The 15,604-nt window shown below is 41.0% G+C and overlaps 2 protein-coding genes across 2 annotated transcripts in view; one reads left to right on the top strand and one right to left on the bottom strand.

Moving 5' to 3' along the window:
- LOC116401196 (histone acetyltransferase KAT7-like) overlaps positions 1 to 8,955 on the top strand; it is a 23,089-nt gene extending 14,134 nt beyond the window's left edge. The window contains exons 6-14 of the mRNA XM_031879487.1: positions 1,262 to 1,360; positions 1,458 to 1,568; positions 2,253 to 2,444; positions 3,649 to 3,738; positions 4,471 to 4,611; positions 4,785 to 4,878; positions 5,181 to 5,327; positions 7,524 to 7,630; positions 7,786 to 8,955. Coding sequence (XP_031735347.1) covers positions 1,262 to 1,360; positions 1,458 to 1,568; positions 2,253 to 2,444; positions 3,649 to 3,738; positions 4,471 to 4,611; positions 4,785 to 4,878; positions 5,181 to 5,327; positions 7,524 to 7,630; positions 7,786 to 7,884 — 1,080 coding nt within the window. The 3' untranslated portion in view covers positions 7,885 to 8,955. The remainder of the gene's footprint in view (positions 1 to 1,261; positions 1,361 to 1,457; positions 1,569 to 2,252; positions 2,445 to 3,648; positions 3,739 to 4,470; positions 4,612 to 4,784; positions 4,879 to 5,180; positions 5,328 to 7,523; positions 7,631 to 7,785) is intronic.
- Positions 8,956 to 14,559: 5,604 nt separating this feature from the next.
- Positions 14,560 to 15,604, bottom strand: part of LOC116401194 (protachykinin-like) — a 2,118-nt gene continuing 1,073 nt past the window's right edge. Inside the window, exons 2-5 of the mRNA XM_031879485.1 lie at positions 15,103 to 15,199; positions 14,879 to 14,911; positions 14,738 to 14,791; positions 14,560 to 14,600 (exon numbers count right to left, since the gene is read on the bottom strand). Of these exons, the coding sequence (XP_031735345.1) occupies positions 14,560 to 14,600; positions 14,738 to 14,791; positions 14,879 to 14,911; positions 15,103 to 15,199 (225 nt within the window). The remainder of the gene's footprint in view (positions 14,601 to 14,737; positions 14,792 to 14,878; positions 14,912 to 15,102; positions 15,200 to 15,604) is intronic.

Below are 15,604 nucleotides of genomic sequence, written 5' to 3'. Positions count from 1 at the left end.
ACACACACACACACACACACACACACACACACACACACACACACACATCGATATGAACAGCAAGTGCATCAGACAGGCCTAACAAACGGTGACACATGCTCACACCTAAAACAGAGAGATGCATGTACACATACATATTATTGTACGGGTAAGAGGAATTCCCGCATTACTCTATATAAGCAGTAATACCTCAGGTCTGAGATCACACTGTGATTCCTCAGACGCAAACTGACGAAGAGCTGCTGTTTGGTTGAGTCACAGTGAGTGTGAAGTGACGCTTCCTGGTTCTGATGTCATTCCTTAGTTCATTTGACAGGGACTGTGCTCATTGATCAACAGAGAAAAGACTGTAAATGAGTCTGAGTTGTTGCAGAACACTGATTTACCCGTTTCCCCTAAAACAGAATAGAACTACATGTTTTATAAAATAGCACGACAAGTAATGGAACAGTGTAACACATGGTAGTTTGCTGCAAACTATACGTAGTAAGTCAAGAGAAAATAAAACATGCAAGGACCTCAATAACAGAGGACTGAGTAGGATTTTCTCTAAAACATCAACTGATTCAAAACATACTTTTTACCGGCTCTGAAGGCCGTTTGGTTTCTGGTCCAGAACGTAAAGAGTCAATTCATATACATTCTGTTAGCCTGTGTTTGTTTTATTTAAAGTACATTTATTACTGGACTTGTAGGGACAAATACAGTATTCAAAATAACAAATATCTCCATGTTTCATATTTTCAAGAAAAACATAACTCATAGGCAAGAGCATTAGACAATGAACCAGAAAATAATGAAATGTAAAAAATGAATAAAAAGATTGAAGATTGAAGTTTATTGACATTCCTATAAACCAAAAGTTATTTAAATATAACCAGACTATTTGCCTTAATATATGGCTTATTGCATTGGTATGTTTGCTGTCTGTGCAACCGTGAGTATAGATCAACGTATCATCAGCATATTGCTGGATGTCTTCAGACATATGCATATCTTTTATATAAAGGCGACATAGAAGTGGTCCTAGCACAGCTCCCTGCAGGACGCCGATAGAGTAGTTAAAAGCAACGTACTGACAATTATGAACCTTCACAGTTTTTGTTCATTTTTTCCATTATATAAAGCAGTAGTAAAATATCAATACCACTAGTATAAATAGAAATGGATCTATCTCAGGAGCACATTATTTCTGTTCATATTCTCATCAGGCAGTGCGAATTCTTCCCTGTTTGAAGTGTTTGCCTCCGTGTGCTCTCAGGCCCCGTCAGACCGCCAGCTGCGCTACAAGGAGAAGGTGACGGAGCTGAGGAGGAAGAGGAATTCTAGCCTCAACAAGGAGCAGAAGGACAAGTACGTGGTAAGTGTGTGAGAACTGAAAGTGTTTAACCCTTTGATACACCTCCACATCCTAACCCATACATATTTTGAAAGTCTCTCCTCCCCCCGACTTCCAGGACCACCGTCAGAGCCACGGAGTGAGCAGGGAGCCGCTGCTGGAGAACATCACCAGCGACTACGACCTCGAGCTGTTCAGGAAAGCGCAGGCACGTGCCTCGGAGGACCTTGTAAGAGAGAAAAGTCATCATCACCTCCCTCCCTTACTCTTTCCCGCTTCCCTTTGTTTTTTTGGTCTCCCCCCCCTACCTTTTTCTGCATTATTCCTCTTCTTCTCTGTTTCAGTCAGCAAACCCTCCTCTGCAGCCACAGGAGGAGTCTGAGATATTTTTGGTAGTTTGGACAATCACTTCCTGTTGTTCTGTGTTTCTTTTCTTTACCTCTGCTCTGTTACTTTGTGACCCATTCAGATGAGAAGGCTTTATTATCCAGAAGGTTTTGTATGGTTTAGTTGATTGCCTACAAACGGCATGTGCTTACAAATTTTCCAAATCACACAATAGATTCAGAGTTGGCGTTTTTGAAAATACACAATTCTGACCCAAATCTTATCTTCTGTTTGCCACGTCTTAAGAATCCTTGCAGTTAACGTGTAAACTTAGTAAGTTAGTTTCAGAGCTTCATTTTAAGCCTTTTCCTATTTGTTCCCCATCGAAATCTTTCTTCCTGCACCTTGTTATTGTTTTATCTGGCTGGTTGCCTCCACTGAGGTTTTCCTGTGTGTGATCTTTGGTTCACCGGATCCTCTTCCCTGAATAATCGGGATCTTTTCTTCTTTCTCTTCTCTTCTCTCCTCTCTTCTCGTCCTCTTTGTACCTTTTCTCCCCCTGTCCCTCCTGTCCTGGCCTCTATAGGAGAAACTCCGGCTGGCCGGCCAGGTGTCGGAGGGCAGCAACATGATAAAGACCATCGTGTTTGGCCGCTACGAGCTGGACACGTGGTACCATTCCCCATACCCAGAGGAATACGCCCGCCTGGGGAGGCTCTACATGTGCGAGTTCTGCCTCAAGTACATGAAGAGCCAGACCATTCTGCGGCGGCACATGGTAAGACAGCTTTTTCTACGGGGCATCTGCAGGTCCTTTGAAATCAGAGGATGGCTGTGTCTGAAATCTGTCTCATGCTCCTTTTTTACGAACAATCCCACAATGCAATGTGTCTTGAAACCTTACTTGCAATCCCTCCTGGTCACACTGTATTGGACTCATCTACATGCTAGTTTATGCATACAGTAGTTTCTCTTCTTGGTTTTGGCAACTTTTACCAAAATTCAATTCCATTTTGCATTTATGTTGTAAAAGTCTTTAATTCAATGTTTTTAGTAGTATTTTTTGTTATTGTGACAACATTAGTCTCATGTCTGGCAACCATGCATTACATATGTGTCCAGCTGTTCTCTGAAGTTTCAATGGCCTTTTCACTGTGGAGATGATTTATCGTTAGAAAAAGGGGATAAAAAAAATTGCATTCTTCTTTTTCAGTATTTTCTTGACAATTTTCTATCCTTATCCCGCATTTCAATAATAAGGGAAAAAAAAACACTGCCAAATACTGCAAACTCTGCCTGGTGAGGTTTAGGGAGCGGTACTTAATCGTAGCTGAAATATCTCTGATCGATAACCAAAAAGATTGAAGCTTCCAGTCAGTGATGTTGAAGCATCAAAGTGAAAATGGACTGTGGCACGAAATGAGCCTGGGCCTTAGTTCCAACCATAACCTTACTATCTCCATGCCGGAGGCAACTCATAATTGTATTCCTAGACCATGCAGACTCTATTTAGATAGCCTGTATAACTTTGCCCTCTTGATGCAGTTCACACCATTTTTTATATTGGAGCGAGAGAAGCAAAAAGAGGACTTTTTTTTTTTTTACCGGAGCTGAACTTCATAGTTTGGAGATCGGATTCCAAACAATTATATGGCCACAACACTGTTTGTAGTGGACTGTGGCCATTATTGAAATGAGAATTTGAATTTCAAACATCAATTAAGAACAGTCCACTGGGATTAAAAAGATACACTATCATGGTTTAAAGGGACGCTCCACACATATCACACATACAGGTTTATCTAAGATGAGGGCAGTTGATCAAGCAGGGAGGATCTAGTGTAGTCAGAATATCTGCCTCTGTTTCTTTGGTTCTTTTCCTAAATCCAGAATGAGCACCATGCAAAACTAAAAGTCAAATGTTTTGCTAACTTCTAAATAAACTAACCGGCGCTGCTTTCTGTTATCTCTGTCGCATAAAGGCCAAGTGTGTGTGGAAGCACCCTCCAGGTGACGAGATCTACAGGAAGGGGAACATCTCTGTCTTTGAGGTGGACGGAAAGAAGAACAAGGTAAAAGAGCGCCGCCTCCCAGGAAGGCCCCGGGTATTGTTGGGCCTCACGCGAGAACAGTTTTCGTATTCTTATCGTAAGCTATTCTTACTTCTTTCATTGAGGTTTTCTTGTCCCAAGTCGGACTGACGAACTCTTTACATACGCGTCAGAATTACTTGTTTCAGGGCTAACTGTTCTGCTTCGTTACAACATAACACATGTAGCCATCTCAGTGGTCTTATTAGGGGACTAAAAACAATTAGAAAATATAAATACTTCCCTTTAAGGGTTGATTCTTCCTGTTTAAATTCTTAAGTCAAACAAGGGTTTTTCCCGCTGTTGTGAAAGGCAACCCGTCTGGATCACTTGTGAATTTCATTCATACTTAAAAGATGAGAACACTTCTGAATGCAACAGGTTCTCCTAAATCACCGGGAGGCTCTTTGACACCTAGCCTGGCTCCTTTACTGTGGACAAGTATCAACAGTGTGAGCATTAAGGGAAGGTGACGCTACCTTCAAGTCCCCTTTTGTTTGATTAGTTGTGTCCATGTAAAAAAAAAAAAAAAAGACACTTCTGCTTGGTTTTTTGCAGTTTGTCTTTAGTTTTGAGTACGACCTGTGTCTCTGGACCTTCTGACCTATTGTTGTGCCTGAACGTAATATTCCCACACCTAATGATCTGTCTGTGTGAGATTAGCCAGCCGTGTTCCCTGTAAACTTTGATAAATGACACTGCTCTCGCTCACAGATCTACTGCCAGAACTTGTGTCTGCTGGCGAAGCTCTTCCTGGACCACAAGACTCTGTATTACGATGTAGAACCTTTCCTCTTCTATGTCATGACCGAAGCTGACAACACAGGGTGCCATCTAGTCGGATACTTCTCCAAGGTAACTTGGGAGACATGGATTACTTTTACAACACAAATGTCCAGTGTTTACCAGAGAAAAGAAACTAGCTCAAGTGAATATGCACAGCCAAAATAAGATCGGTAAAAGCAAAGATCAGATTTTTCCCATTTCAGCCAAACCGTCGTGTTTACGGATGTATTCTCCCTCTGCAGGAGAAGAACTCTTTCCTCAACTACAACGTATCCTGCATCCTCACCATGCCGCAGTACATGAGGCAGGGCTACGGCAAGATGCTCATAGACTTCAGTGAGTGCACACGCCCAGTGTGTGTATTCCTCTTTGCGTGTTCTTGCGTGTGTGTTTTTGCCTCATAAACTTTAAACACAGGCCAAGGGATTCTGCACAGCACAATAACACCAGATATAGGAGGCTGTCTGGAACTTTCCCTTCCGAGGATACCGGAGCACACTCTTGTTTTTTGGCTATTACAGGCATTAGTTCATCTACTGTATTTTTTCTGTATCCTTATTACATTTCAGTGGGAGATAGGAATGCTTGAGGAGGAGTGTTGCCAACAAAAAATGCTCTTTCTAATCTCCCCTTTTAAGGTTACCTGTTGTCCAAAGTTGAGGAGAAGGTGGGCTCACCTGAGCGCCCCCTGTCAGACCTGGGCCTCATCAGCTACCGGAGTTACTGGAAGGAGGTACTGCTGCGCTACCTGAACAACTTTCAGGGCAAAGAGATCTCCATCAAAGGTCAGAGCTGGACCGCACTCTCCGAAGTTCTGGCAAGAGATAGGGAAAAACCCTAGGGGAGAGGAAAGATGGGCAGTGGGGATTTAAGACTGTGTGTGTTATTATGTGCACGCATGCATTCATGCGTGTCGTCTTTAGTGAATGGACCAGAGAACACTGTGGCCACTCCAAGTCAGCGTTCAGGTGATAAATGAAGGCAGATGCACCCAAGACTTAAACTCGAACAAAACTGGGTCATCCTTTCTCCTGGTTGTATCGGGTGAATTGCATGTATTTGCCCTGAGTGAGAAAATGGCTAAATGTGATTGAAAATAGTAAGAACGACAATTTTGAAGGCGCTGCTCTAGATTGAAAGCCTTATGCAATATAATTTATGCTGTAATGGCCGTGGGGTCAACATTTGGGATTATAATGGGTTTCGATGGGGACGTTTTGTCTGTATTTTGGCAACACGGTTTATTATAGGAGCTTCAGGTTGAAGTTCCAAAATCCCAACTCACAAACTTGCCAAAATGTATTCCAAATGTATTCACACTGACAAAATGATCATTAAATTGAAAAGACAAAAAATGTCCCTAGTGAGGCATGACGGTCAATGTCCGTATGCTAACCTGCTCCCAATTACAGCTGTGATGTCAGCAGGTATAATGCTCATCAACTTAGTTTAGCATGATAGCATGCTAACATTTGCACGAAACACAAAGTACAGCTGAGGCTGATGGGAATGTCTTTAGTGTTGGAGATTTGACCCGATGATGGTGCTGGATGAAGCGCCAAAGTTATGACAATTCATAAGTCATTAGGGATGTTGAGCATTTAGTTAAGTCTTCAATGGTCATAGACTCGATATCATTTATTTATTTTTCATTTTTAAATAATTCCAGTTGACAATTCCAGCTGACTAAGACACAATATTGCATTTAGTTTTAGATGAGTTACTGTTCAGAAATAACTGATTCACAGTAATTCAAACATCATTTTGTCACGCTTACTGGAGGTAGCAAAAGCATCAAATTATAGCCTCCAGGGTCAGACAGCAACCACGACAGTGTGACAAAGCAGCAAATAGTTCAGTGCTAACACTCTGTTCCCTCTTTGTGTCCTCTTTTTCACTGATTCCTGCATGCCATTTTGCCTTTAGGAAGATCTTTTCAACTCGTACAGAGTAGCACAAATAACTCCTCTCAGTCATTTGCAGTCGACATTCAAAACGCTCTGTGCTGCCATGATGCGACCGCTCTGCCTCCGCCACGTCTGTAGAGATTAGCGTACATTGTACAAAGTGGGTTTTGTCATCATTCTGGAGCCTTCTGATCAGTTCTAACTATACCGCTGTGTTTGCAGCTCTGGATGTGGTCATACTTTAGCTAAAGTTGTATAATGTTGAGTATTGTTTCAGTCAGCTCAAGCCTCAATGATACAAATAAAGGTCTCCCTGTGATCTCTGATTGTCCGGCGATGTATTAAACAAACAAGACATTACATGGTCATTAGTGAGCTTTGGAGGTGCTGGTGGGTGTTACTTTTGGACCAAAACTAGCTAGCTGTTTCCTGTCTTTATCCTAAGCTAAGCTAACCAGCTGCTGACTGTAGCCGTACATTTACTTTCAGACATGAGAGTGGTTTCAATCACCTAACCACCTGCTGGATGAAATAAGCTAGCTGTATCTTAAGCTAAGCTAACCACCTGCTGGCAGAAACAAGCTAGCTGTTTCCCGTCATTATTCTAAGCTAAGCTAATGAGCTGCTGGCAGAAACAAGCTAGCTGTTTCCCGTCTTTATCCTAAGCTAAGCTAACCACCTGCTGGCAGAAACAAGCTAGCCGTTTCGCGTCATTATTCTAAGCTAAGCTAACGAGCTGCTGGCAGAAACAAGCTAGCTGTTTCCCGTCTTTATCCTAAGCTAAGCTAACCAGCTGCTGGCTGTAGCTGTACATTTACTGCCAGACATGTGAGTGGTTTCAATCATCTCACTCATCTCTGGGCAAGAAAGCAAAAAAAACAACATATTTCTTAAATATTTTTTCAACATCATTACTGTGAGCATTTTAGCATACTGGTTTCAGCATTTAGCTCAAAGCACTGCTGTGTACTGCCTCATAGAGACGCTAGCATGGCTGAAGATTTAAGTCTTCTTAATTAGACAGTCCGGATCCCATCACTCTGACCTCCTCTTGTCCCACTCTTGTGTTCACAGAGATCAGTCAGGAGACGGCGGTGAACCCAGTGGATATTGTCAGCACGCTGCAATCCCTCCAGATGCTCAAATACTGGAAGGGAAAGCACCTGGTTTTAAAGAGACAGGTAGAGAATCTCTACTTTGCCCATCTGGTAGCTGATTGGTTATCATTTAAGTTTCAAAGCCTCATTACTTGGGTACTGAGGACGAGCACATTTCAGCTTCATCCCATAGCTGTACATTAGTGCAGCCGACTAAGGGGCATTTTCTCTCTCTGCAGGACCTTATCGATGACTGGAAGTCCAAGGAGACCAAACGCGGCAATGGCAAGACCATTGACCCCAAAGCCTTAAAATGGACACCACCTAAAGGGACGTAGAGGAGCTTCCTTTCACACTACAAACCCAGAAACACACGCATATACACACAGACGGATCCTCTAGCGCACACTGGCATGCTCACAGACCCTGAGCCAAAACCCTTCCCACACACTCTTGTACAAAACCCTTTTCAACAGCTACAGCGCAGTCAGCCACTCGTTGTGTCCACCGTTAACTCTGGGTTCAGCAGTCACTGTCATGGAGATGGAACATGAGAACACCGATACGATGCCTGTCCAGAGTATGTGTTTGGACATTACACAAAAATAGAAGAAAAGGAGTCATCGGGGACGGCTTCTTTTGTAATAAACACTTAAAAGTGAACAAAAAAACAAACATGCATATCATTAATGTTCAATTAATGGTTGTGTTTAGAAGCAAATGAAACAAAAGTAATATTGCAGCTTCAGATCTCCCTAAATATTTAGTTAAGCTAATACGAGCAATAAGCAATATGTTACACTACAGCCTGTTTATGTTTAGGTCATACATGTAAACAACCGTATGCCACTGGCTATTACTAACTTAAATAGCATTAATATATTACATGGCGCTTTTTAAATATTTTGCTCATTTAAATAGAATTTTAATCATTTCACAAATTGTTGATTTACAATTTATTAATGTGATTATTCATTTAATAATATATTTTTTTACGTATTAAATATTGACCACTTAGGGGTTCCATAGAAGAGAATCAGCTATTCACGCTTTCTTTATATATTATATTATTATATATACTGTATATACATGTATATATTTTTTCGGTTTTAGGGTCTAACGATCAGTGTGACTAAATTACAAAATAATGAGCTAAGCAGCGGCAGATGACGTCTGTCTACGATCTAGTAAGATTGCCGCTGATGTCTCCTCGACCTCATTTGTTGTCTGAAAAGTGAAAGTAATTGTGCGTTGTCAGTGCACCTCCTCCCAGACACTTGATTAGCGCCGAGCACCAGGCACACCTTCTAACCCAATCTGCGGCAGCTGGTATTGAACCGGTGCTGCTTTTCATTCTGTTGTCGAGGTGCTCGACACAACGCAGGTCTGCAGCACGTTGACTCATGCGAGGCATTTCGGCCGACACAGACCAGCTGGCTGTGATTAAACAGGGCAAGGCCTGGGTCAAAAAAATAAATAAATGAGTGAAGTTTGTAGGAATAAGAGCCCCGGCATTGATTTACCGCTCGGGTCACATGGCTAAACAGAGAGATCCCAAACAGAGTTCTTTGAGGATTGGAAAACAAAATTGGAACAGGGCTAAAACATGTGGAAGCCCAGACAGGAAGTGAGGGAAAAAATAATTCTGGTGATCAATTTTTTAAGGCTGATCCAAATAGGTGAGAACAAAATTAAGTTTAGCCTTTTATACGTTTCTTTGTTTGTTTTTTTGTCTGTGGGGAAAAAAGTTTTTCCAGGATAATTTTTCTGAGTTGCTTGTTTTTCAGAAGTGAAAACAGAAAAGTTTTGCCTTAGAGAAATTAAAACTCAACTAGAAGATCCTGTTCTTAAGACATGAACACAGGAGGGAAAAACTATTCAGATCAGACTAAGAAACTGTACCACCAGATTTATTTTTTCTCACTTACCTCTCAGAGCTTCCCTAACATGAGTATCTTCCATTTACTATTGTCATTTAACATATACTTTATCGTTTGAATGATTGGGTATCAGCTGCAGAGTGATGTTACTTTACATCAAGCATCAATATAACATATAGATATATATATATATATATATTGTGTATATATATATAGATATACAATATAAGTCTTTTTATCCAGTCAGCTGTTCTCTTTTACGGATTCTCTCTTTGTTTAAGAAATGTTGCCAGACAGGCCAGAGTGTTTAGACATTTTTCTGACTCTTACCAGTGACTGTTTGAACTCGGAGCTAATCAATAACTCGGCATCTCTCTCATGCTACAAACACACACATCGTGTCCAGTATTTAACCCATCGCACCAGTCAGGAAGCTATAGCTGCCATTGGCCGTGTTCGGACCTTGTTATGTCACCAGGAGGGGACCGACCTGTCTTCCCTTCTCTTTTAACCTGTTATCTTAGTGACGGCGGTGTTGTCTCACGATGTCTCCAGTCAGACAGTGAAGGCACATGGGGGACCTCAGCCGTCCTCTGTGTGGGAGCTAAACACGTCGCCGTCCTTTCTATGTCCTTCGTGGTGGTTGCGTTAAAGTTCTCAATTATATTTTATACTTTTTCTACCTCTAAGGTTTACCACTGTATAAAAGCTACAACGGCCCATTTTAAGCTTGTTTGTTTGTTTCTGTGTGTTTACATGTGAAACTATATACAGTAGCTGTGTTCAGCCAGCAAGGTTTTTTTTTTAACTCGATAAAAAAGAGTAAAGTATGCTATTTATATTCTTAAAAAAATATGTTAACTGCGTATCACGTAAAAGACAGTCTGGTAGAGGATTGCTACTCTATAGAGCCGTCTGCCTTGTGAATATGAATATTTATCTCAAAATTTTATGTAGGTTTGAAATGTGTCTAGAAACTCTTAAAAAGGTAAAGGGGGAAGAATCCAAGGCGCCCCCCCACACTAATAAAGACAGAAGTCATTTACATCTCAGTGGTTTATCTCCTGTAATCAATAGTGACATGCTATTGAATCGAAATACGTCTCTTTTGGACATTGCCACTACTCTTTCCAACAAAATTGCAATTAAGAAAATACAACAATCTTTTTGTGTGAGACCAATTAGCATAGTCTGCAGCATTTTATTATTATTATTATATTTTTGGTCTTTACAGCAAACTGTGTGATTGACAACATTGCTTTTTATTGAGAATCTTCGTGTTTCTTGATTTAGATCAACCTGTTAATGTTACAACCAGTTTGTAAGAATCTTTGACATTTTGGGAAAGAATTGACACCAATCTGTGTGCTAAATATAAAAGAAGCTGCAGCCAGTTAGCTTAGCAGAAAGACTAAAAACAGGGGGATTGCTAAACTAACTGGCGATTGGCCCTACTTAGCTTAGCATAAATAACCAATATAGAGTGGACTCAATCTTCTCATATTTTGCAACAAATTTTTTAAATGTGGAACTATTCCTTTAAACATTGTGCATGAGCCTAGACAGCAGTAGGCTGTGAAATCGGAGGTGTGTGGCCAACAATGTCCGATTGAATTATCTTTTCTCTTTCTTTTTTGTCTCTTTTCTGTCACAATTTTCACATGTGGAGGAATCTTCCCTTTAACAGCCTAGAGTTACATTTGCCGTTCTTCTTTCACTGCATAAGAAATGTTGCCTTTAAATTCTACAAGGTTGGAAATCTATTTCTGTGTGTCTTGTTTTGTTCTTTTTTTTATTGTGATGTTTTACTTTCTACCGTCTGTGGATTTATTCATCTATGATTATTTTCTCTAATTCTGTGGTTGCTTTCCGGTCTTCATCCGGGCCCTCGCATGGGTGGGGGGGGGGGTTCTGGTTTCACGTCACCGACTGGAAGACTTCTAAATCCATGCAAACAGGCCACCCGTGCTTCAAAGGACGACATTCATCCACTTTAGCACCTGTTCTCAACTAAACCTCTCTGAGATGGGCTACTGGATTTAGTCTCGACTGTAGCGAGTGGGTTGTCCTGCCAAATCTTAAGTGCATTTCCAGCAAAGTGCACTTTCACAGGAAAAAAAATCAATCCTAAAACACACACATATTGATGAACCATGCATGACTGGGCCAATTTTGTTCTTGACTGTACTTTTTGCTTTTGTGAAGCTGCTGTATTACCTGCGTAGGTATGACTGGGCTGCCGTTTTGTACCGATATTCAACATACAATCCATCGTAAGCAGACAGAATATTTTCTATTCTTGCAGTAGCAGAAAAGGGACCTGAATGTATTTTTTGTTTTTATTGGAAAAGACTCAATAAACCATGAATTAGATCACTACAAGATCACAAATCGATCATATGTATTCGTGTGAAACTTCCCTTTAAGCTGAGGCTTTTTTTTGTCTGTCTGTCTTTTCATCCTGATGTTTTGCCGTTTTTTCTTTCTCTGAGCCAGTGGCAGCTATAGAAGTGCGGCTTCAGAGCACCTTGCTGGTGACATCGGGTCACAGTTACGTAGAGAAACCCAGAGGCAATGCATCACCTTCCGTAGGCCACCAGCACCGCGGCACTTGAACGCACCCCCGCTGCCTACTTAAACTGCGCGCTGGAAGCAGCGGCGCACAAAAGTAGCGTGGCATCGATATGTAGCTCGGTTGTGCTTCTGTACTCGCTTCTCCGCCTTCGCTCCTCTTCAATAAATGCAAATGGTGAAACAAAGGCGCAAGCTGCTCGTGTGTGTGTGTGTGTGTGTGTGTGTGTGTGTGTGTGTGTGGGGGCTGTTTCCCATGGCTACAGTATAAGGGGGTAAGGTTTAGGCAAATTAACGCATTAAGATTTTTATTCATATTTACCCCAAATTACATTTTTTGATATTGTCTACATAACTGTAGGGGCAATACTTTATAACAGCTGTCATGGACACACGGGTCTTTATCATGTCCAGGTGTGCATGAACTATAATAGGGCCATGACGCATCATCTCTGGAGGTGGCTGCTTCAGTTAAAGGCATTGTGGGTATACATGATTGTAGACTCTTTTTTACAACAGGGGTGACTGAAGTCGGGGCTTATAAATTATAAATACACTTTATTAAATGTTACTTTTAGATTCTTTATACAAACACTATGAGTTCAACATCTTACCGAGACCTTGTTACCATCAAAAAAGGTGTTGGAACATACTGGTCTAAAGCATACTGAACAGATTTTAGGTTGACGTCTTTCTTTTATGATGATAATCTCGAACGGAGGAGCAGTGTGAAGGATTCCGTGGCATCCAGCAATGAGGTTTTGACCGAGATTATGACCGAATGGATAACGTGTTGAAGAACTACAGTGGCCGTCAGATGACGCAAAAAGCGGGAAAGGCCCTCGAGAGCCAGTGTTTGGTTTGTCCGTTCTGGGCTACCATAGCAAGATGGCGGTCGTCTCCGTAAAGAGGACCTGCTCCAAATGTAGATATGAAGGCCTCATTCTGAAGTAACAAAAATACAAAGATACTTGTATTTTCAGGGGATTATACACTAATGAGAACAGAGTTGTGAATATTATATTACATTTCTGCTAATACATCCCCCTTATTCATACACACTGTTCCTTTAAGACCTGAAACATGTTCGAGATAATCAAGGTCGAGGAGATCGCCGGCAATAAACGTTCAGGCCTTAATTTTTATTTTAAAGATATGTCACCTACCTATTTTGAAAACCATCCTTGCGACCACATGGTCATTTGACAGAAAATTATAAACTCTGGGTATATGGAAAATAGTGAATACATATTTTTTGGTCTATGCGCTAACACATGCATTAGCGCTAATTCTTTAAAGGGGCGCTTCGCCAATTTTACACACAAAGGTCAGTTTGCTCATCATGGGGAGAACTGCTCAACAGTTGTGTAATGTCTTCTGTGGCTCTGGAGCTTTGTCGAGCCTGAGAATAATAACCCAGATGATGTCATAGTGATGTCATCAGGGTTACCTCAGCCCTTACTTGGAGGTGACAATTTTTTTTTTTTTACAGAAAGCGTGCGTTGAAAACTCTGAACATGGAGTTTGCCGTGGGTGTTTAGGAAGCAAAGAGCTGCTGTTGAGTTGCATCATGGGAATTGTAGGATCCAGTGTTTTTTGAGTTTTACCCAAACAAGTGACTAAAAGTCAGAATATCTCTACCTGCTTCAGTTATGACTGTTCTTTTTTTTTTTACCTGTCTGTTGTCAGTCCCCAAATCATTTGGAAGTCCAACTCTGGACCAATCACTGGAGGGCCCCTTTAAGGGATATGATGCAAGCATACATTTACCAATATTTAATACCGCAAGTAGAAGTCGAGAAATAGCTCAGCAGAAAACTTTTTCTCTTCAAATACAACATTATAAATGTGTAAATATGTATTCATTCAGTGCTAAAGCAAGTGCAGACAACGATGTGAACAAAATAATGTTTTATTCAATTAGCTGTATATAAATACTATATTACTATGAAATTATTATAGCATGACTATTTTACTCAATAATGAAAAACTACTTCAAATCAGCAGTAAAGTCAAGTATTTGTCATGCTGGTTCATCTCGATGATGGTGAATATTCCACTCCGTAACTTTCCTCTTCATCTGCATTATTCTTTACAGTGGCAACACAGAATAAAGACACACTTAGCTAATGTTATCAGCTTTAATGAATTGTGAAAGAAGCAAACTCCCTTAAAAGACATGAGGCTTACATGTACATAGATTGAAATATGACTGAATATTGTTAACAATAAAGATTATAGTGATAGGCAATGATTTCAGTGATTTGCAGCAGATTAAATTCATTTCAGTTATCTGGCGTTAGAACCTTCTGTCCTGGTCAGACTGTGTGACACTCTACATCCTGTTGATCAACAACATTGGACTGAATTATACACGGACAACGTAGTTGAATCTCAGCTTTGATTATGTTGATTTCTTTGTTTGTTTCATTTTTCATCTTTAGTAAGAGTCAGAATTCCATTCCTCTTCCACATCTGGAAAATAAAGAGAGAGAGAGAGAGAGAGAGAGAGAGAGCGAGCAAAATATCAGACTTAGGAGTAGACACCAACGAGGTATTCCCTCAAGGAATGCTTGAGCGATGAAGAATAATCAGATCAGACACTTTTAAGCACAAACGGAAAAATATCACAAAACGGGATAACTTTCCTGCCCAAATAATTGAGAAGAATTGCAGATTTGTAGTTCTTACACCATGCGCATAGCATTTTTAAAAAATCCCATTAAGGAGTTTGCATTACCTTTCCCTAGACTCCGTCTGCCCATTAGTCCAACAAACATCTCCCCTTTATTTCCTAAGAGAAACAGAGAGACAGAATGGGGGGGTTAGATCTCCATGAGGGTCAAAAGAAACCAAATAAAACTGGTGTGATTACACTCACTTTTCTTGCCCAGTCTCACAGGTTGAGATGCGCCTGAAATGAAGGAGAGATCAAATGTTTATTTGTCCTATTTAAACAGCTTAATGGAGAAAACTACAAGTTTCAGTACAAACTTTAAAAAACGCGTATGACAAGCACAGTATGGTTACTTCAAGAATACAATAACTATTTCCTAAATATTCCAACAAAGTAAAATGATGTGTTTGCTTATTTTGTTTGTTTACCCGAGCTTCTTCCCATCAGGCCGTGGAACTGCTGTGGTCTGGACCGCTTAATGAGGTCTGCCAGCCGGATGGTTATTCCTCTCTCGAGCGGGTAGCCCTGCGCGCACACACACACACACACACACACGTCGTGATCGCAACGTTTGCTACTGTAACGTTATGAAGTCCAAGAAATTCCTCGTGTAAATCATCCAACCCCTGCTGGCTGCCTGACTGGGTTGTGAGCTGGTGCTGTCCATGGTGCTGAAACCAAGGTTGTAGTCGATTTAAAAGTATTTAAACTAATGATAAGCAGAGCACCGTTGGGAGGACACCCACACACACACACACACACACACACACACACACACACACACACACACACACACACGTCAAATTCCTACCTCTGTTCCTGTTTCCCCCACAATTACAGTTTCAGTTTAATTGTACGCACTGAAACGTCTCTAAACATGCTTTCAAAATCCAGATGAGAGAAGAGAGGAGGTGATTAACCCCCCCCCCC

Source organism: Anarrhichthys ocellatus, unplaced genomic scaffold (genome assembly GCF_004355925.1).
Source record: "Anarrhichthys ocellatus isolate YVR2014 unplaced genomic scaffold, GSC_Weel_1.0 scaffold275, whole genome shotgun sequence".
Classification (NCBI taxonomy): Eukaryota; Metazoa; Chordata; class Actinopteri; order Perciformes; family Anarhichadidae; genus Anarrhichthys; species Anarrhichthys ocellatus.
The sequence above is the reverse complement of the archived record's forward strand: the minus strand, read 5'-3'. Positions and strand labels throughout refer to the sequence as shown.